Here is a 22,640-nt window from a genome sequence, read left to right on the forward strand (position 1 = left end):
AGTAGTTCCATATGTCTCCCTCCATAATGAAATTCATGAAATCCTTTATAACTCAGCATCTATCTTACCTACTGATCCTTTCTTTTATCCAGTTGCTGGCCCTTGTGGCCGAGCGGTTCTAGGCGCTTCAGTCTGGAACCGCGCTGCTGCTACGGTCGTAGGTTCGAATCATGCCTCGGGCATGGATGTGTGTGCTGTCCTTAGGTTATTTAGGTTTAAGTAGTTCTAAGTCTAGGGGACTGATGACCTCAGATGTTAAGTCCCATAGTGCTCAGAGCCATTTGAACCATTTTAGCCAGTTGTGCCACACATTTGTTTTCTCCCAAATCCGCTTCAGTAAGCCCCATTAGCCACTTCATCTCTATATAACTTTTGTAACACCACATTTCGAAGGCTTCCATTCTCATCTTATCTGAACTGCATTATCCGACAAATGACAACAAAAATCACTTGATATTATCAGATGGAGGATTATGTGAATTCAAAATTCTACCAGTCATCCGCCCAATCGCTCTCTACAGCACAGAGTTTGGGCCAGCTACTAAAGAGTCAGAATGACGACTGGGGGTCATGGAGGAGATGTTTAGATGGTCAGGTGACGACACTCAACTGAATCACGTTTCGAACGAAGTATCAGGAAACGTTTTGGAGTCAGACTGATCCAGAAGAAAATATGAAAAAGCATACTACGATGGTTCAGACATGTGGTGCACACACAGGACGACGCTGTAGCAAAGGCAGCCTACACAGTGTAACTCATGAGAATGAGACCCAAGGGGCAATCAAGACACCGACAGCCCGATTTATTCAAACATGGCCCACGATCAAACAAAATGGAGACGATGACTCCACTGAGTGCACCCTGCCGCCAATTGGAACAAATGCTAAAGGAGGAAGAGGTGGAGGAGGAGAAGAAGAAGAAGAAGAAGAAGAAGAAGAAGAAGAAGAAACATTGTTTGCATATAAATTCCGCCGTCATTCCTAATAGAAAGATGATCAAGGAGGAAACAGAAATTCAAAGCATTACTGTAAGGACAGTCTGCTACTGACACAAGCTGGCAATATTGAAACAGCCTGACCTTGCGTTTTCTTCAGGATAAACTCTAACTGGGCAGAAAGTTCATAGTAGGTATGATTGTCACACCGCGAGTTATCGAACAGTAATCCACTGTCAGTTAATGTGATGTGATGTGATGTGATACAAATGAGAGATAAGTACAGCTTCATAGCAGACCAGTTACACAGTCGTGGGTGTGGGGACGTTACAAAAGCAGCGGTGACGAGCTGTAATTAGCGCGGACACTGGCACTGCCTTTGTGATACATAAGCCAGGAGATGTGGCTGGAAAAGCGTCCTTGCCACCGTGGTGCCACAGACGTACTTTCAGAGGACGATGGGTGGGGAACAGAAGGGAGGGGAGGGAAGGGACGGAAGAGGAGGAGAACGAGGAGGCATGGTGGGTGCTGCCCTTGACTGCCATGTCAGCAAGAGAACCCATGGTACTAATCTGCTGATATGTGACGCAAGGTGCTACATCTGTGCTTTTCCCAACAGTGTATGCAGGAAGCAGTTTCAGCACACAGTCGATGGTGCATACGTCGCAGCTCTCCAGTTTTGAGGTGGCAGTTTACGCTAATGGCTCAAGATTCAGACGCTGCCAAAATGCAAAACAAATGTACACACTGCAGTTTGGCGGAATAGAAAACTTTTCCCAACTTATCCCGCACAAGAAATGAGGAAATATACGACGCTAATGGAACCAGAACTATTTGCGTAGTGGATGAGAGTCTCCTAACATCGGAAATAAAAGAAACCTATGGAACGATATTTTTAGAAAGTGTTTTGAAGGGTTTTCTCTCCCCTCACCTCAGTGCCATTTCGGAATACTAAAAAGGCTGCGCACTTTTTTCAAGCTTCCAAGTACTTCTGAGAGTAGAATCGAAGAGTCCACAGAGGACGTCAGATGCAGAGTATGGAGTTCAAGTGTTACGAACAGAATTTGGGATATTGATGTCTCCAATTCCATGCTTCAAAGGCATTATTTCCGACTGCATAGCTTTGGAATGGCAGATTGCATTATATCCATAAAGTGATCAATGATCATGCAGGAAGAAAAGCCTACTTTATAGATAACAGACTTCACGAGATGAACATTGATATCAGAATATTTTTGCAGTAAGACGCAATACATGGTTTGGCGTAAGTTGAAGGGACAGGTGCACGTCTAATTCATTGATGAAAGAGCATGAAAACCGAATTAGGTCGTTTCAAAGCTGTCGGTGTGGGCGTTTGAAGCATAATGTTTATCGTGGTGGCCAGGAGCGGGAATGTTTTACATCTTTTAATGCCTTGGAAGACTCTAGATTGGGCTTGTTGCGGATCCACACGAACCACAGCTGGTAGTGGAGCCCAATGGCCAAGGTCTGGCATTAGCGTGTCAATAAATGACCACAATATAGTTTGGCTAATTGCTGCTCAGCATTCACAGATAATGTAAGCTGAAAAATCTGGTATGGGGAGATCTACTTCTCATTTCTGACTGCAGGACCCAGTCCTCTTAGTAATTTCGCTCTCTATATCTGCTTAGCAATTGTCCTGTCATTGTTCTGCAGCATCCTTCTCAAAATAGCTCTAAGTCTCCTGGCTAGCCCTTTAACTACGGCTATGTGTTTATAGACGTGAATATTTTCTAATTCCAAAGGGGAGCTAATCTTTTCTCCATATACAACTTCATAAGAAGTGTGGCAAGCCGACTCATCAATCTGAATGTTGTAAGTAGACTCAAGATACAAAAGGTAACCATTCAAATCATTGTAAGTTTTGTTAATGTACTGAGAAACCATCGTAGTGGTGGTATTATGATACCCTCAACCACCCCATTCAATCTTACATCAGAGTTACCAAAACATAAGACCCAAATTTGTAACAAAAGTTTTGATACTATCTCCATTGACAAGCACCACGATTAGGTAATGTGAGAACTGATCAGTAAATCAAGAGGTATCCTGGTTTTCTGGATGTCTTTGTGTGTCCTGTGGTGTCAAAGGTTAGTGTCTCAAAGGATCTGGAGGCCTCAGGTAGCGTTTGCAGTGGAATCTGGGGTTTAGTGACCTGTGCTCACTATGTACAAACAATGCATGGGTAAATGTAATTTTCAAGTATTTTGTTGCCACCTGAGCATTTGTTGCTAGCTTTCAGCACTGGGAAGCTTGAATCGTGTCATGACATTGTGTAACAATAAGGTGCTGGAGAGCTTTTGGTGTTATTAAGTAATTCCCTTGTTGTGTTTTGTGATATACTCCAACACTAGCTCCCGTACAGAAGCAAACTATTGACTTCCTCATCTCGCTCCTGTGACTTCCGTGATTCAGCAATAAGTGCATCATCCGCTTGTTTTATGCAGTCTTTTTGATTAGCATAGGTAAATTGGTTTATTCCGTTGGGATTGTGGTGGACCTCATAATCATACTCCGTCACCTTTAAATTCCATCATGTCAGACGACTGCTTTTGTCTTTTACATTTAAAAGCCAGATTAAGGCAGCTTGATCAGTGCCTTATGCGTACATGTAGGAGCAGAATTATTTTACACCAAATATCAGAGTTAACACCTATTTTTCAATGATACTATAATTAACTTCTGATTCGTTCAGCTGAAGTGTAACATGCTGCTTTCTCTACATCATATTTCTCCTGGCCTAAAACACAACGTGTGGCATAATCACTAGCCTTCCACGACAAAATAAATGATAACAGAATCTTCTGTCGGTTCTTGGTAGAACAACACTATAATAAATGAAAAGCACCAGTTGTAGAACAAAATCAAACTGTGGTTTTTCATTTATTACAAAATAAATGGTTTTTGAAAGTCTGGGTAAATGAATAGTGAGAATTTTGTTAGCAAATCTTTAGCTTGTTTAATTATTGTTTGACATTCTGCAGTCCAAATGAAAGGTACCCTTTCTGTCAGTAATTTTGATAAAGGCTTCTTTCACTTTTTTAGTACAAGAAGAATTTCAACTGTTTCGATGAGTTGTATATCCGGTTTTACGCCACCAGAATTTGTGTCGACCTGGCTCAGGTATAGTAACTGAGACTCCATAAAAGAACACTTGTCCAAATTTAAGCTTAAGTTGGCACCTATTAAATCTGAAAGTACACCTCTCAGCTATTTGGCATGTTCCTCCATATTCCATAAAAAAAGAATCTTGTCATCAAGAGACCCTAATATAGCTACAAATTGCTGAAAAGTAGTTGTCACTTTTCTCAACCAAATTGCATTCTAAGAAACTGTTACTTTGATCTCTCCCGAGGTGCGATTGGAATTTAGTGATAGCTTCGTATATAGAGTGATAAATATTTGCACTTTCCTAATCAGCGGAGACATCAACAATTCAAAGAAGCTGAAATATATCGGAGGTGGCTGCGTGATTTACTGTTCGCATGTCAACACGAGAGTGGTAGGTTATCTCGCTACTAATATTTTTTTAGCTACAGTAACAGTGGGTGTTACCCAAGGGTTTGACGATTATTTCTCTATCTAACTGCTGATGAATTCTTCCCGTCGTAACCAGGTGTATATGATAAGAAATGCAGTTTGTCATGCATTCGCTGCTGGGATTTCATGCTGTGCTACATTTGTAAATGTTGAGTGTCGTAGAACTGCAAGCACATTCCTCGAATATAAGATAAAGCACATTCTTGTCCGATTCTGACAAATGCACTAATTTTTCTTTCAACTGCTTTCTAATACATGATGTGATTGGTAATGTCTTTTCATTCTTTGCAGGATGCTTACCGCATGTTTTTAAAATTTCCGGAAGTTTTGATTCTCCTAGCCGAGCTTGTTCAGTATCAGCTATTTCTTGTATACTAGCCAGTACTGTTCTACTTAGTACAGTAACCTCTCATACTCTAAAACTATGTAAACAAACCAGGATCTATTGATCTGATCTAATTAAATTTTCCTTGAGACATTTGAGCCTCATCTTTATGTTCGATAATGGTAGAATCTTGAGAAATAAATTAAAATGTATGCTGCGGCTGGAACATGAAACTGAGTCTCCTTGCTTACTAGGCTGTTGTTTTAGACATTACACGACTGCAGCAGTATAGCATAGTAAGCTTGGAGTCCTGGACGGGCACAAATTTTAATCCATTTCTTAAGTTTCTATCATTTTCGTAACCATGCAAGTCTTCATTCATGTTTCTCGCCCTACAAAGACTTCATTATGGGTTAACCTGAAAGTGATCTAAGAGTTCCTTCCAGTAAAGATGGACCAATCAAAAATATGGGCAACGGCCTTAGTGCAGTGGATACACCGGTTCCCGTCAGATCACCGAATTTCAGCGCTGTCGGGCGTGGCCGGCACTTGGACGGGTGACGGTGCACTCAGCCTCGTGATGTCAATTGAGGATCTACTCGACCGAATAGTAGCGGCTCCGGTCACAGAAAACCATCATAACGACCGGGAGAGCGGCGTGCTGACTACATGCCCCCCCCCCCCCCCCCTATCCGCATCCTCATCTGAGGATTACACGGCGGTCGAATGGTCGGGATTAGCCACTTGTGGCCTGAAGGTGGAGTGAATAAGAAATATAATTTCGGTAATTTCTTGATTTCCTTTTGCCTTTTAGAGAACTTTCCCTGTTCCGCCACGTATAGTTTCAGGGCCATTAGCTTTAAACTCTAAGATATACACTTTAGCATAGTCTCGCAGAATAGGTCTCTTCCATGAGATAATCGTGTGGTTGTCGCCACCAAACTGGGTCATTTCGTCACGAAATTGGATGGTTTGTGACAGAAAGTCATCAATGCCGTGAACTTTTTCATGAGTCATTCCCGAGAATGACATCAAAATCCTGTCCCCTTTCTCTAAGAACCTCCATATTTTAAAACTTATTTCCTTGTTTCGGTTTCTAGCTTGACCTAGCTTGTTCCCAAAGGATTAATCATATCTGCCCCAGTCCACTAATGTCATGTGACAGTGAGAAAATTTCAGTGCCTGCTTCTCACCAGGGAGTATAAATAGTTGTTTCACTAACTAAAACTTTAACAGGTTGCCATCACTGTTAACCCACGAATACCAACGGTGTTGGCTGCTATTAATGGGAGTTTTATGCAGTGCACCTCCCCCATTTCCCGGTCTGTATCTTATATTACTTAATCACATTTGCTACCATTGTTAACCCATGAATATTAACACGGTTGACTGCTATTAATGGGAGTACCCCAGTCCCATTCTACAGTTTTCATCTTACATTACTTCTAGACCCTAGAAATCTTCTTCTGTCTTTGTCTTGCCTATTGTATGATCAGTGACAGCTGGCACGTAACAGACTGACTTTTCTATACAACGTGCAACAGTTTGCCCAGTATGTATCATCAGCAACACCGAAATGCTTGCAAGGCTTTGAATCTGCATTAGTTGTGAACATGTGGCAAAAGGAAAGGCCACAAAAGAAAGCAGTTAGCCTTCTGTTGCAGCAGTGCACAGCGATGGCAATGTGAGACGATGCAGCGTGACGAGTAAGGCACTGGACGATGAACACAGGACCCGTATGATGGCCAGTAGGCAATGCAGTGGCAAACTCTCACGAGATGTGGAATTATGACTGGAAGGATTCACAGGAGAGAGGGCATCCAAGGAGAGTTATACGAGTACACTCAGGAGACAAAAGTCGTGGGGTACCAACATCCGCTTATATAGATCGCAGTAGAACTGCGTACAGAAAAGGCCAGTGCATTGTTGGAGCTGTCAACTGTACTCGATTCATGTGAAAAGGTTTTCGACGTGGTTATGGCCGCACAGTGGGAATTAACAGACTTTGAACGTGGAATGGTAGTTGCAACTAGACGCATGGAACATTACATTTCGCAAATATCAGTGAATTTAATATTCGGAGTTCCACAATGTTAAGAATGTGCCGAAAAAAACAGATTTCAGGCATTACCTCTCACCACGGACAACGCAGTGGCTGAAGGCCTTCACTTAACGACCGAGAGCAGCGAAGTTTGCAAAGAATTGTCAGTGCTAACAGACAAGCACGAAATAATTGCAGAATAAGGCATTGTGAAAGCTAGTGTTGGCTCCATAATGGTGTGAGCTATATGGAACCGTGGACCTTGCCGTTGGTGGGGAGGCTTGGTGCCTCAGCGGTACAGAAGGCCGTACCGTAGGTGCAACCACAACGGAGGCGTATTTGTTGAGAGGCCAGACAAACGTGTGGTTCCTGAAGAGGGGCAGCAGCCTTTTCAGTAGCTGCAGGGGCAACAGTCTGGATGATTGACTGATCTGGCCTTGTAACACTAACCAAAACGGCCTTGCGTGCTGGTATTGCGAACGGCTGAAAGCAAGGGGAAACTACAGCCGTAATTTTTCCCGAGGGCATGCAGCTTTACTGTATGGTTATAGCCATGTATGGAAGTGAAACATGGACGAAAAATAGTTTGGACAAGAAGAGAATAGAAGCTTTCGAAATGTGGTGTGGTGCTACAGAAGAATGCTGAAGATTAGATGGGTAGATCACATAACTAATGAGGAGGTATTGAATAGAACTGGGGAGAAGAGGAGTTTGTGGCACAACTTGACAAGAAGAAGGGACCGGTTGGTAGGACATGTTCTGAGGCATCAAGGGATCACAAATTTAGTATTGGAGGGCAGTGTGGAGGGTAAAAATCGTAGAGGGAGACCAAGAGATGAATACACTAAGCAGATTCAGAAGGATGTAGGTTACAGTAAGTACTGGGAAATGAAAAAGCTGGCAGGGGACTGAAGACCACAACAACAACAACAACATATGGAATAGACTGGATCCTCTGATTCAACTAAGCCTATCACTGACTGGAAATGGTTCTGTTCGGCTACTTGTAGACCATTTGCAACCATTCATGCACTTCATATTCCCAAACGACGATAGAATTTTCGTAGATGACTATATGATGTCAGAACATTCTGAACAATTCGAGCGAATGATTTGGCCGCCCAAGAATCCGGACATGAATCCCATCAAACATTACGAGAGATCAGTTAGTGCACAATATCCTGCTGCGGCAACACTTACGCAGTTATGGGCGGATATAGAGGCAGTATGGCTCAATATTTTTCCAGGACATGTCCATCGACATATTGAGTCCATGCCACGTCGAGTTGCTGAACTATGCCGGGCAAAAGGAAGTCCTACACGATATAATATGGTATCCCATGACTTTTGTCATCGCAGTGTAATAAGACTGAAATTTAAATGTTAACACTCAGAACATATTTCATTGTATGTTTAAAGGTTCAAAAATTAATATTTTTTCTATTCCAGTGTATGGATTACAATCGGGGGTGCTCCGGGGTTGTAGTATAGACCATCAGCTTTTCAGGATATCCATAGCAGATATCATTTGGTAAGAGAACCGAGTCCGAAGACCAACAAAATAGAGAGGACAGGAAAAGACTTCAGACTTCACTGAAATATGGTCCCAAAAAGATCTTCTGTTGTCGTTTAATGCTGCAGCCGTGTCTCGGTAGCGACACACGATTTACCTTATACACTCCACGGAAATTCTGAGGCTTGTTTAGACTTGTCAGTCAGCGTGTTTATGGGAACAAACATCCCTGCTAATGCAACACTTTTGCCAAAGATAATTAATGTAGAGTAATGAAATTTCTGGCATACATTATCTGGGTAAAATATATCAGTGCTTAACATTGCAAGATCAGAAGTTAATGTAAGCGCAAGTTAAGCAAATACGTTAATAGCTGGTATAGCCGCCAGAATGTTCAATGTAAGCAGGCAGACGTGCATGTATTGTGGTGTACAGCTGCGGATGTCAGTTTGTGGAATGGAGTTCCATGGCTGTTGCACATGATCGTTCAATATAGGGACGGTTAATGCTGTTTGTGAATGACGTTCCAGTTGGCGTCCGATTATGTCCTATATGTGTCCGACTGGAGACAGATCTCAGGATCGAGCAGGCCAGGGCAACATGTCGATACTATGTGGAGCATGTTGGGTTACAACAAAGGTGTGTGGATGAGAGTTATCCTGTTGGAAAACACTCACGGAATGCTGTTCATGAATGGCAGCACAACACGTCGAATCACCAGACTGACGTAAAAATTTGCAGTCAGGGTGCTGGGGATGACTAAGAGAGGGCTTCTGCTATCATACGAAATCGGGACCCCAGACTGTAACTCCCTTTATACTGTAGGTCCAGTGTGTCTAGCAAGACGCGGACAGGTTGGTTGTAGACGCTCAACTGTATCTAGGTAACACACTACCATCACTGCCACCGAGGCAGAACCAGTTTTTATGGGAAACACAACAGACTTCCCACCTGCCCTCCAACGAGCTCTCACTTGGCACCGCTGAAATTGCAAATGGCGGTGGTTTGGGGTCAGTCGCATGTATGCTAAAGTGTCTGTCTCGGAGCTGCCATTGAAGTAGTCGATCTGTAACAGTTCGCCGTGTCACTGTGGTGCCAACTGCTGCTCAGACTGCTGCTGCAGACGCAGTACGACGCGCCTGAACCGTAAGCCGAACACCGCTGCTAGCAAATCATGTACCGTGGGTTGGGTTCCTGCCAAGTCTTTCTTCAATATCGCAGAAACAACATTCAGCTTCTCGTAGCCCTATTACGCGACTAGTTCAATCTCGGAGAGATGTTGGTAATGGTGTCTTTGTCGCCTTAAAGGTATTCTTCACTGACACCAACTCACTACTCAAAGATAATTAACACTCACGACAATTACAGCGTGTATTTAAAGGAAAACTGATTCGTATCGCAAAACAGATTTGTATCGTTGTAGTAAGGTTAATAACGCCAATCTCGTGCGAATGGGGCGAAATTTAAATAGACTTCGTCTTTGAGATATAAAAAGATGCCTGCCAACTTTCCTTTTTGCTGCTCAACTCCTTCTTGGTTCTTCGATTTTCTGTTATCCGTCAACGTAAGCCACAATAACCACATAAGTATTGAGAGTGATAATTAAAAGCACTCCGTCTTCAGGCCACGAGTGGCCTACCGGGATCATCCGACCGCCGTGTCATCCTCAGTGGAGGATGCGGATAGGAGGGGCGTGGGGTCAGCACACCGCTCTCCCGATCGTTATGATGGTATTCTTGACCGAAGCAGCTACTATTCGGTCGAGTAGCTCCTCAATTGGCATCATGAGGCTGAGTGCACCCCGAAAAATGGCGACAGCCCATGGCGGCCTGGATGGTCACCCATCCAAGTGCCGACCACGCCCGACAGCGCTTAACTTCGGTGATCTCACGGGAACGGGTGTATCCACTGCGGTAAGGCCGTTGTCTGAGAGCGATAACTGATGAAGGAATTCTTCTGTTAAAATGAATAATCAATATCATTAGACTGGCAACGTAGCTGGTACGTATGTAAGGTTACGCAATCAAACTTTTGTTGCATTGCAGCTACTTGTCGTAGTCCTGGTACGCACGAAATTCCCGCACCACAGAACCGTAGCAAGCAGTTAAAAGAGCCAAAACAAAATGGCGCAGATTGTTGGTAAAGTATAGACGGGCTGCACTGTATAGTATAGCCTCCTCTAGTGGCGTGCTATGATACTGACTCACAAGGATTTCAGTGGGTACCAGGTGTGTAGACATGTCGCTGCAGATATTGGAGGTAAAAATTAAATTTTATGACTACTCTCGCACACAACGTCAGAATCGGTCTATTAAAGTCCTATAACGTAGAAGTGTACATAATTTGTTTAACAAAATGAGTTTTTTAACAGGTGGATGAGGACGCACTGACGAAGGTGAAGTTCTCGACGCTGTTCGACGGCGGGGAGTTGGTGGTGGCGGGCCGCCTGTCCTCTGGGGCCAGACGGCGACGGCTGATCTGTGTCGTGTTGAGCAAGTCCCGTAACACGACGGACCGTGCACCAGAAACAGCTGCCGTCAACGTGGCGTCAGCAGAGCGGCTGTGGGCCTACCTGACGGTGCGGCAGCTGCTGGACCAGGACGCCGCAACGCCCAACGAGACTCTCCGAGCCAGGGCCAAGAACATCGCTCTCAGGGTAACACGCTGGTCAATATCATATAGCATTAACTTCCTAATTTACAAAAGTGACTGGTATTACCCATCAATGCGAGCTGAATACCTAACTGGCGCTACAGCAGCATACTACATCCACATTTATACGCCGAAAGCCACCCAACGGTGTGTGGCGGAGGGCACTTTACTAGCCACTGTCATTACCTCCCTTTCCTGTTCCAGTCGCGTATGGTTCGAAGGAAGAACGACTGCCGGAAAGCCTCCGTGCCAGCTCGAATCTCTCTAATATTACATTCGTGATCTCCTCGGGAGGTATAAGTAGGGGGAAGCAATATATTCGATACCTCATCCAGAAACGCACCCTCTCGAAACGTGGACATTAAGCTACACCTCGATGCAGAGTGCCTCTCTTGCAGAGTCTGCCACTTGAGTTTGCTAAACATCTCCGGGGGCAAGTTCTTTCGCGTACTCTGTGTAGAATCGAATTGGTATCCCGTCAGGTCCAGTGGACTTTCTTTTGTTGAGTGATTTCAATTGCTTTTCGATTGCTTGGACACTTATTTCGATGTCAGCCATTTTTCGTTCGTGCGAGTATTTAGAAAGGGAACTGCAGTGCGGTCTTCCTCTGTGAAACAGCTTTGGAAAAAGGTGTTTAGTATTTCAGCTCTACACGTGTCATCCTCTGTTTCAATGCCATCATCATCCCAGAGTGTCTGCCACTTACTGATTTAACGTAAGACCAGAACTTCCTAGGATTTTCTGTCAAGTCGGTACATAGAATTTTACTTTCGGATTCACTGAACGCTTCACGCATAGCCCTCCTTACGCTAACTTTGACATCGTTTAGCTTCTGTTTGTCTGAGAGGTTTTGGCTGCGTTTAAATTTGCAGTGAAGCTCTCTTTGCTTTCGCAGTAGTTTCCTAACTTTGTTATTGAACCACGGTGGATTATTCCTGCCCCTCACATTTTTACTCGGCACGTACCTGTCTAAAACGTATTTTACGATTGCCTTGAATTTTTTCCATAAACTCTCAACATTGTCAGTCTCGGAATAGAAATTTTCGTTTTGATCTGTTAGGTAGTCTGAAATGTGCCTCCTATTACTCTTGCTAAACAGATAAACCTTCCTCCCTTTTTTATATTCCTATTTACTTCCATATTCAGGGATGCTGCAACGGCCTTATGATCACTGATTCCCTGTTCTGCGCTTACAGAGTCGAAAAGGTCGGGTCTCTTTGTTATCAGTAGGTCCTTATCCTCGGTCCGTTCTCCTTGAAAACATCTCACCTCGTCAGGTGTTCCTTGACTGCTGTACGTTATCGAGGCCTACTAGTAGAGCATGTCATCCCCCCTTTGGAAGAGAGGAAGTGTGTGGAAAGCACTGTTTTCATGCAAGATGTAACAACTCATGTCAATTCCCCAGTGAGGGATGTTCTTAATGCAACCTTCCAACAACGTTTTATCTGCAGAGGTTTTCCAGATGCATGGCTTCCAAGACCAAATGGTCTGAATCAGCGTGACTTTTACAAGGAAGACGTTCTGTCTCTACCTGATCAGTATACAGGTATACAGGTATACTCTACCAGCATACAGGAACAAGTTGCTTAAATTCCATTGGAACTCCTTTGGGAAACTGTTGATCACGTCGTTTTACGGATGCGGCTTCTCCTCGACGCCTTCAGTGTTCATACTGAACAAATTGTGTAATCGGCGTTTGGTAATAAAATCAACGTTATACCTTGCTCCCATTCGTAATCAATTATATACAGAAACATTTCTATACATTTTTCTTGCATTCACAGCGACAGATTTGCACCTGTTGGCCAAGACTGGAGCTAAACTTTACTCCAACCTAAATCGGTTCTGTATTAACGTATTATAATATCTACCAAATTTCGCTGCAATACGATAATTAGAACCCATTCAGGACCTCTGTGAGCTACTACACTTAAATTATAGCCATCCGCTACTAGCCCAGACTCAGTTTCGTGATACCAAGCGATGTGCAATCCATCTGTTCTAAGTATCGTATGAAAATTCAATTTATTCGACACAAAAAGTAACAGTGAGTTGCACTGTATAAACGTCAGCTGCAAATGACGCCATATGTCGTTTATTTGTGAAAAGTCCTCAGGCAACATGTACAAGCAAAGAATCTACATCGTACATAAAATATTACAGGCAGTTACGTTTCCACATTAATACCTCTGTTCCCTCCCAAGTGTCAACGATGTTCCTTCCCAAGTGTCAACGATATTTGGTGTTGAATCGTACTTGACGGGCAGAAGCAGTTGTAACTGGAGGCAGACGACGAAGCTGTACACGACGTGATGGTGATAATATGAAGTACTGTTGAGTGTCATCTTGGTGCTGGAGTGGCGACGGATGGGCGACTTCAGGAACTGAGGAAAGAAGTCATTGTATGGTGAAACGCACGTCGGAGACAATGAATCTCCATACCAATTCACGTCGATGATTGAAGTTGAGTTGCGAACTGACTTGGCTGTATGTTTTCGAACATTCAATCGCAGCAAACAGTGACTGCCATCTGTTTTTCGTTGCGAAAGACGAAAAGAAGAGCTCACTTTGACATCAGTACCTGAACCACACAGCAATTGTAGCTTGATAGAGTGCTCTGTTATGAGCAGTCGACAACATCACTAAAGGTTCCGGGCTGACAGTCTGTGGTCGATATGTAAAACTTTTCCCGTAAGTTGTGGGCTGCGGCTGTGGGAAACACCATCAGAGGCGAAGCGGCTAACTGAAATCAGAACTCGTGCGAGCGCCGAATATACATGCAGTATACAGGGCGCCACATCCCATCAAGTGACGCTGACTACGAGATTGTCTGTGACAGCACCGATATTCTCGATTGAAAGTTATCGATCGTCGTTTCAAAGTCGACGTCCATATTTTACCTAATTTGACGCCTATCTCTTCTCTGTTGAAATTGTGACGGTGTTTATAAATCACAATAGCCCCTCACCACAAGCGCTCACTAAAGTGCGATGTTCTCGATATGACGCTCCTGATACTCATGTTCCGCTACGTCCGATTTATCCATGTGTTCCAGACAGATTTATTTTACGTTCAACTAAACTGAAGAGCCAAAGAAATTGTTATACCTGCCTAATACCTCTACAGCCCCCATGAGCACGCAGAAGTGCCACAACACGACGTGGCATGGACTCTACTAATGTCTGAAGTAGTGCTGGAGGTAACTGACACCATAAATTCTGCAGGGCTGTCCGTAAATCCGTAGGATTACAAGCGGGTGGAGATCGCTTCTGAACAGCATGTTACAAGGCATCCCGGATATACTCAATAATGTTCATGTCTGGTGAGTTGGGTGGCCAGCGGACGTGTTTAAACACTGAAGAGCTCCTGGAGACACTCTGTAGCAATTCTGAACTATTGGGATGTCGCATTGTCGTACTGGAATTACCCAAAGCCATCGGAATGCGCAATGGACATGGATGCGTGCAGATGATCAGACAGGATGCTTACGTACGTGTCACCTGTCAAACGCATATCTAGACATATGAGGGGTCCACATCTCTCCAACTGCACATGCTCCACACCAGCTTGGTCCCCTGCTGACAAGCAGGGTGCACGGATTCGTGAGGTTATCTCCATAACCCTACACTTTCATCCGCTCGATACAATTTGAAACGAGACTCGTCCGACCAGGCAACATGTTTCCAACATCAAGAGTCCAATGTCGGTGTTGAGTGGCCTAGACGAGGCGTAAAGCTTTTTTTCGTGCAGTCATCAAGGATACACGAATAGTCTTTCGGCTGCGAAAGCTCATATAGATGATGTTACGTTGAATAGTTCTCCCAGCACTGGAATCTGCAACAATTTGCAGAAGGATTGCACTTATGTCACGTTGAACGATTCTCTTCAGTCCTTTTCGGTTATTTTTCCGGCCGCAGTGATGTCGGAGATTTGATATTTTATCGTATTACTGATATTCACGGGACACTGGTGAAATTGTCGTACGGGAAAATCCCCACTTCATTGCAACCTCGGAGATGCTGTGTACTATCGTTCAAGCGCCGACTACCACACCATGTTGAAACTCAGTTTCACGTAAATCTTGGTAACCTGCCATTGCAGCAGCAGTAACCGATCTAACAACTGCGCTAGACACTTGTTGTCTCCTACAGGCGACACCGACCGCAGCGCTGTATTCTGTCTGTTTACGTATGTCGTATTTGAATACGTATGCCTATACCAGTTTTTTGGCGGTTCAGAGTAAATAGATGTTTACATTTCTTTTCGTGGCAACAATATGCACTAGACCACAACTACAACGAATTCTACATAAGTTACCGTGAAAATAAGACAACAGTCCGAAATTTCTTATTATATCCATTGCTATATAAGTTTTACCGAGAGACGTTGCTAAATCTTAGGCTTTATCTATGGCAACTGGTAAAACCGTATCAGTTTTAAAAAAATCACGTTAGCATTTACTGAAATAGTTTGTATTGGTTGTAAAATTACGTTACTTAAATATTCTTCCAATCCAATGTACTTATAATGAACGACGGTCCACACTGAAATTGGAGACAAATGCAAAAGTCGTACAAAAAACGTTATAAAATGTTACTATTTGAATGTTGTTTTTTGGTACAACAATTTTGACTGTTGTGGCCTTTAGAATTACATAATATTCAAGATGATCTGAGCAAGCATTGTTTAACTGAACACTTCTTAAACAATTGCAATTATTGAAACTTTGTCCTCCAACGGAAGATAGTTTGGCAACCACTTCCCATACATTAAATTCTTCTCTTCCTACTTCTTCGGTGCTGATATAATATTCCTTGCAGAATGGTTCTTAGTTTTTAGTGAATTTAGTTTTCCAACATTGACTATTTATCACCAGTGCTATTATTGATTTCGCATCAGTTTTTGCTCGGTCTACATCCAGTACTTTAATTCTCAGGTTCTGTCCAGCTGAAGGTTTTGGAATTGTGATACATGAGGCTGCTTTCATTTCTTTATTTGCAATTGAAGACCTTCTTTGATATTTTATGAAACGTACTTTAAGAATCCGCTGTTTCTTTGCCCATTAGTAATCTACAGGTTTCGGTTATTAACTATTGTCCAGGATGTAAGGTACAACAGATTAGTTAAAAGCATTCCATATTCTTTGAAGATGAACAATATCGAAATTATCCAGTGAAATTGTACAAACAGTTTGTCTTAGAATACTGAAAGTCATATCTTATGTCAAACATACAGACATCAGACATCACACGAGCTTTGGTAGCCTCTTGGACCCGCTTAACTTTATTAAGACTGCTGGAGGTTGTCAGTATCTCGTCAGAACTGTCCGTTGGAGCTAGTGCCTTGGTATTAACTGTTGTCAGGTCATGTGTTTCTGGTGCTTCTTGACCAGCTACAACCACACTTCCTACCTGCGGTTCTTCTGTTCCAATATTTGATTCACTTGAATCAATTCCTTGACCGTCGTCTTCCTGCTCTTGTGAGTCAGCTTTTGCAGTGTTTAACATTGTTTCCTAATCTTCTCCAGTGTTCGCATTTTTTTACTAAGTCACATGGAACAATTGAGCTGGCAATGGCCATTTTCATTGGAATACCAAATATGTCTTCATGTAGTGACCGTCTGATCCCATCGTGATAAGCCCTCATTGTGTGCACAAATTTTAACCCTTCAGAAAATTTTGAAGTTGTATTTGTTTCCTTTCGCATTGATAATATATTTCCAATGTCTTGGTTTGCTCTGTCGACAGTTTCCTGGGACTGGATATGCCTCGGTTTCCATGGACATCAATCCACAATCCACATAAACTTGGCTACAAAGCTCTAAACCAGTATCGGAATGAAGGGTATTTGGTGCACCAAATATGGTGAAAATATCCAAAAGGTGACATGCTGCTTCATCGGCCCTTTTCGAAGTTAATAGTCAAAAGATAACAAATTTTGTCAAATGAGCCTGGTATACAATTATGAACTTCGACTTATCGTCTGGGTTCGCTAGCACGTCGACTAAGTCAATTTGGCATCGTGAACTCATTTCAGTATGTATATAATGTGTTTCACTACAACACCCCTTTACGAGGTTTTTTTTGTTTTTTTTTTCTGTCGTGGTATTACCGCAAACATGTGACATTTCATTCAACAGTCACTGTTTTGGATCCATAATCATCCGAGTTCGGCCGCCATGGCGCTTAGCAACGTGGATCTCCTGTATTATGTCTGTTGACAAAAATGCGTTTGAAATCTTATGGGACTTAACTGCCAAGGTCATCAGTCCCTAAGTATACACACTACTTAACCTAAATTATCGTAAGGACAAAAACACACACCCATGCCCAAGGGAGGACTCGAACCTCTGCCGGGACCAGCCACACCCTCCATGACTGCAGCGCATTAGACCGCTCGGCTAATCCCGCGCGGCTCTCTGTTGACATTAACGAACTAAAAGCAGAGTAAGTTAGAACGTCAGTGGTGTTTGTTGTAGGATTCTCGTGCGAGTCGTTTACGAGACGTCGTATTTTGACAAGTGTCCGCAGCGACACTTGCTTGTGCCGTTCAACCTGTGTAGTTGCTTGGTACTATGTTGTTATATTTGCTTACAATCCGCTTGTGTGTTCTTTGAGTGCATTGCGACTTTCTAATCAGTTAGCGTGTAATAGTCTGAGCAGCATGTCGTGAGTGGACGATGGGAATTAGCAATGCAGAAAAAACCGACATGTTCATGCTGTATGAAGAGGAAGAATACAGTTCGTTCTTGCACGGTGTATGCGGCAAGATATCCCAATATACGTCAACCATCTTGGCAGCTATTTATCAACATCTTCAACCAGTTACGTTAAAGTGGTAGTTTAACACCTAGACAACGTAACGGAAGGAAGTACGTGAGCAGAGAAGAAGGGTAATTAATGTTGTTGTTGCTGCTGCTGCTGCAGTCGATCCGCACGTTAGCTACCGCGCAGTCGCACGAGAAAGTGGCATGCGTCACGCAAGTGTTCTACGCATTCTCCATCGACATAGATTTCATCGCTATCACATCTATCTCTGGAACTGCACTGAAACGATTATGGACGTGTCAACTTCTGTACATGAGCATTAAAACAAGATACACAAAATGATCATGTATCTGGTTTAGTGATGAACCCACATTTACCAATCATGGACCAGGTAAACCGCCAAAACATACATTGTTCGTCTGTTGTCCATCCCCGTTGGCTTCCTAAGAACGGCGACGTCTATGGAGTGTAAATAAGCCTATGGAGTGTAAATAAGTGTTGTGGGATAGTGAACCATCAGCTAATAGGCCTGTGTTTCATAGACGGAACATTGAACTCGCACAATTATCGCAACCTGCTAATAGAACATCTTCCATAGATGCTAGAAGACATTCCTCTGAAGACTAGGGGGAACCTGTCCAGTCCTTAGTGCATGAAGTACCACAGAATGTATTCACGAATAGTTTCCAAATCGTTGGACTGGACTTAGCGCACCTGTACCTTAACTGGTCCATTCCCCGGATTTGGCACCTGTGGGCTTCTTTGGATTACATCATCGTCAGACAGAGATTCCGAAGCAGATACTGGATTGTAAAGTGTACCCAGGAGCAGATATAGACTCAGATCACAATATACACTCCTGGAAATGGAAAAAAGAACACATTGACACCGGTGTGTCAGACCCACCATACTTGCTCCGGACACTGCAAGAGGGCTGTACAAGCAATGATCACACGCACGGCACAGCGGACACACCAGGAACCGCGGTGTTGGCCGTCGAATGGCGCTAGCTGCGCAGCATTTGTGCACCGCCGCCGTCAGTGTCAGCCAGTTTGCCGTGGCATACGGAGCTCCATCGCAGTCTTTAACACTGGTAGCATGCCGCGACAGCGTGGACGTGAACCGTATGTGCAGTTGACGGACTTTGAGCGAGGGCGTATAGTGGGCATGCGGGAGGCCGGGTGGACGTACCGCCGAATTGCTCAACACGTGGGGCGTGAGGTCTCCACAGTACATCGATGTTGTCGCCAGTGGTCGGCGGAAGGTGCACGTGCCCGTCGACCTGGGACCGGACCGCAGCGACGCACGGATGCACGCCAAGACCGTAGGATCCTACGCAGTGCCGTAGGGGACCTCACCGCCACTTCCCAGCAAATTAGGGACACTGTTGCTCCTGGGGTATCGGCGAGGACCATTCGCAACCGTCTCCATGAAGCTGGGCTACGGTCCCGCACACCGTTAGGCCGTCTTCCGCTCACGCCCCAACATCGTGCAGCCCGCCTCCAGTGGTGTCGTGACAGGCGTGAATGGAGGGACGAATGGAGACGTGTCGTCTTCAGCGATGAGAGTCGCTTCTGCCTTGGTGCCAATGATGGTCGTATGCGTGTTTGGCGCCGTGCAGGTGAGCGCCACGATCAGGACTGCATACGACCGAGGCACACAGGGCCAACACCCGGCATCATGGTGTGGGGAGCGATCTCCTACACTGGCCGTACACCACTGGTAATCGTCGAGGGGACACTGAATAGTGCACGGTACATCCAAACAGTCATCGAACCCATCGTTCTACCATTCCTAGACCGGCAAGGGAACTTGCTGTTCCAACAGGACAATGCACGTCCGCATGTATCCCGTGCCACCCAACGTGCTCTAGAAGGTGTAAGTCAACTACCCTGGCCAGCAAGATCTCCGGATCTGTCCCCCATTGAGCATGTTAGGGACTGGATGAAGCGTCGTCTCACGCGGTCTGCACGTCCAGCACGAACGCTGGTCCAACTGAGGCGCCAGGTGGAAATGGCACGGCAAGTCGTTCCACAGGACTACATCCAGCATCTCTACGATCGTCTCCATGGGAGAATAGCAGCCTGCATTGCTGCGAAAGGTGGATATACACTGTACTAGTGCCGACATTGTGCATGCTCTGTTGCCTGTGTCTATGTGCCTGTGGTTCTGTCAGTGTGATCATGTGATGTATCTGACCCCAGGAATGTGTCAATAAAGTTTCTCCTTCCTGGGACAATGAATTCACGGTGTTCTTATTTCAATTTCCAGGAGTGTAGTAGTGATGAAGGGTAGGCTGCAGTTTAAGACATTAGTCAGGAAGAATCAATACGCAATGAAGTGGCATACTGAAGTACTAAGGAATGACGAGATTTGAAGTTCTCTAAGGCTGTAGATACATCAATAAGGAATAGCATAGTAGGCAGTAAAGTTGAAGAGGAATGGACATCTCTAAAAAGGGCCATCACACAAGTCGGAAAGAAAAACATAGGTACAAAGAAGGTAACTGTGAAGAAACCCTATTAACTGAAGATCGATAAAGAAGGAAGTATAAAAATGTTCAGGGAAATTCAGGAATATAGAAATACAAGTCGCTGAGGAAAGAAATAAACAGGAAGAACAGGGAAGCCAAGAAGATATGGCTGCAGGAAAAATGTGAAGACATCAAGAAAGACTTAGCATACCGGAAAGTCAAAACAACCTACGGTGACATTAAAAGCAAGGGTGATAACAATAAGAGTGCAACGGGAATTCCACTGTTAAATGCAAAGGAGAGAGCGGAAGGTGGAAACAAACATTTAAAGCCTCTGAGAGGGGGAAGATTTGTCTGATGTAATAGAAGAAGAAACAGGAGTCGATTTAGATGAGATAGGGGACCTAGTATTCGAATTAGAAGTTAAAAGAGCTTTGGAGGACTTATGATCAAGTAAGGCAGAATGGATAGATAACATTCCATCAGAATATCTATAATCATTGGGGGAAGTGGCAACAACACGACTATTCATGTTAGTGTGTAGACTGTATGAGTCTGGTGACATGACCATCTGACTTTCGAAAAAGATCATCCACACAATTCCGAAGATGGCAAAAGCTGAAAAGTGCAAGAATTACCTTACAATCAGCTTAACAGGTCATCCATCCAAGTTGCTGTCAACAATAACACACAGAAGAATGGAAAAGAAAATTGAGGATGCGCTAGATGACACTCAGTTTGGCTTTAGGAAAGGTAAAGGCACAAGAGAGGCAATTCTTACGTTGCGATTAATAATGGAAGCAAGACTAAAGAAAAATCAAGACACATTCACAGGATTTGTCGACCTGGAAATAGCGTCAGACGATGAAAAATCGTGCAAGATGTTCGAAATTCTGAAAAAAGTAGGGGTAAGCTATAGGGAGAGACGGATCATATACAATATGTACAACAGCCAAGAGGGAATAATAAGAATGGACGACCAAGAACGAACTGCTCGTATTAAAAAGGGTGTAAGAAAGGATGTATCCTTTCGCCCCTACTGTTCAGTCTGTACATCGAGGAAGCAACTATGGAAATGAAAGAAAGGTTCAGGAGTGGACTGCTCGTATTAAAAAGGGTGTAAGACAAGGATGTATCCTTTCGCCCCTACTGTTCAGTCTGTACATCGAGAAAGCAACGATGGAAATGAAAGAAAGTTTCAGGAGTGGAATTAAAATTGAAGGCGGAAGGATATCAGTGATACGATTCGCTGATGACATTGCTCTCTTGAGTGAAAGTGAAGAAGAATTAAACGATCTGCTGAGCGGAATGAACTGTCTAACGAATACAGAGTATGGGTTGAGAGTAAATCGAAGAAAGACGAAGATAATGAGAAGTAGTAGAAATGAGAACAGCGGGAAACTTAACATCGGGATTGATGGTCACGGAGTAGATGAAGTTATGGAATTCTGCTACCTAGGCAGTAAAATAACCAATGACGGACTCAGCATGGAGGACGTCAAAAGCAGACTAGCAATGGCAAAAAACAGGCTTTCGTGGCCAAGAGAATTCTACTAATATCAAATATCAGGTTTAATTTGAGGAAGAAATTTCTGAGAATTTACGTCTGGAGTACAGCATTATATTTTAGTGAAACATGGACTGTGGGAAAACCATCACAGAAGAGAATCGAAGCATTTGAGATGTGGTGCTAGAGACAAAAGTTGAAAATTTAGGTTGACTGGTAAGGCAAGGAATGAGGAGGTTCTGCGCAGAATCGGAGGGGAAAAGGACATGTGGACAACACTGATAAGGAGAAGGAACAGGATGACAGGACATCTGTTAAGACATAAGGGATTGTCTTCCATGGTACTAGAGGAAGTTGTAGAGGGCAAAAAGTGAAGAGGAAGACAGAGATTTGAATACACCCAGTAAATAATTGAGGACGCAGGTTGCAAGTGCTACTCTGAGATGAAGAGGTTAGCACAGGAGAGGAATTCATCGGGGCCGCATCAAACCAGTCACAAGACTGATGAGGAAAAAACCAAAAAAGAAAACATCGTTTCTGCGAGTGAAAGATGCTGCCTATAAGGGCATACCAATACACCAGATGGTATGCAACGACGTATTACTGAAGCTTGCTTGAACACTTCCGCTGAAATTCTAGCACGTGTGGAAGATTCGTACCATACGAGACAAAGTATGTATTACCGCTGCTGATGGTCATTTTGAATACAATCTGCAATGGTCAGTTTTCTCGTTACTGATCAGAATTCAAACAGCTAGTGTATGCACTTGTATTATTCTTTATTGTATGCTACGACAGGTATCGTACAGGTGTCATTGTAGGAACTTCTCAAAATACGATATCCTACAATAAACACCACTGACCAC

The 22,640-nt window shown here is 43.8% G+C and overlaps 1 protein-coding gene across 2 annotated transcripts in view; it reads left to right on the top strand.

Moving 5' to 3' along the window:
- The window catches only part of LOC126170669 (inter-alpha-trypsin inhibitor heavy chain H4-like), a 186,189-nt gene that overhangs the window by 113,890 nt on the left and 49,659 nt on the right, over nt 1-22,640 (top strand). For both annotated transcript variants that reach the window (XM_049920744.1, XM_049920746.1), the window contains exon 10: nt 10,747-11,031. In XM_049920744.1, the coding sequence (XP_049776701.1) occupies nt 10,747-11,031 (285 nt within the window). The remainder of the gene's footprint in view (nt 1-10,746; nt 11,032-22,640) is intronic.

This window comes from Schistocerca cancellata, chromosome 1, assembly GCF_023864275.1.
Source record: "Schistocerca cancellata isolate TAMUIC-IGC-003103 chromosome 1, iqSchCanc2.1, whole genome shotgun sequence".
NCBI lineage: Eukaryota > Metazoa > Arthropoda > Insecta > Orthoptera > Acrididae > Schistocerca > Schistocerca cancellata.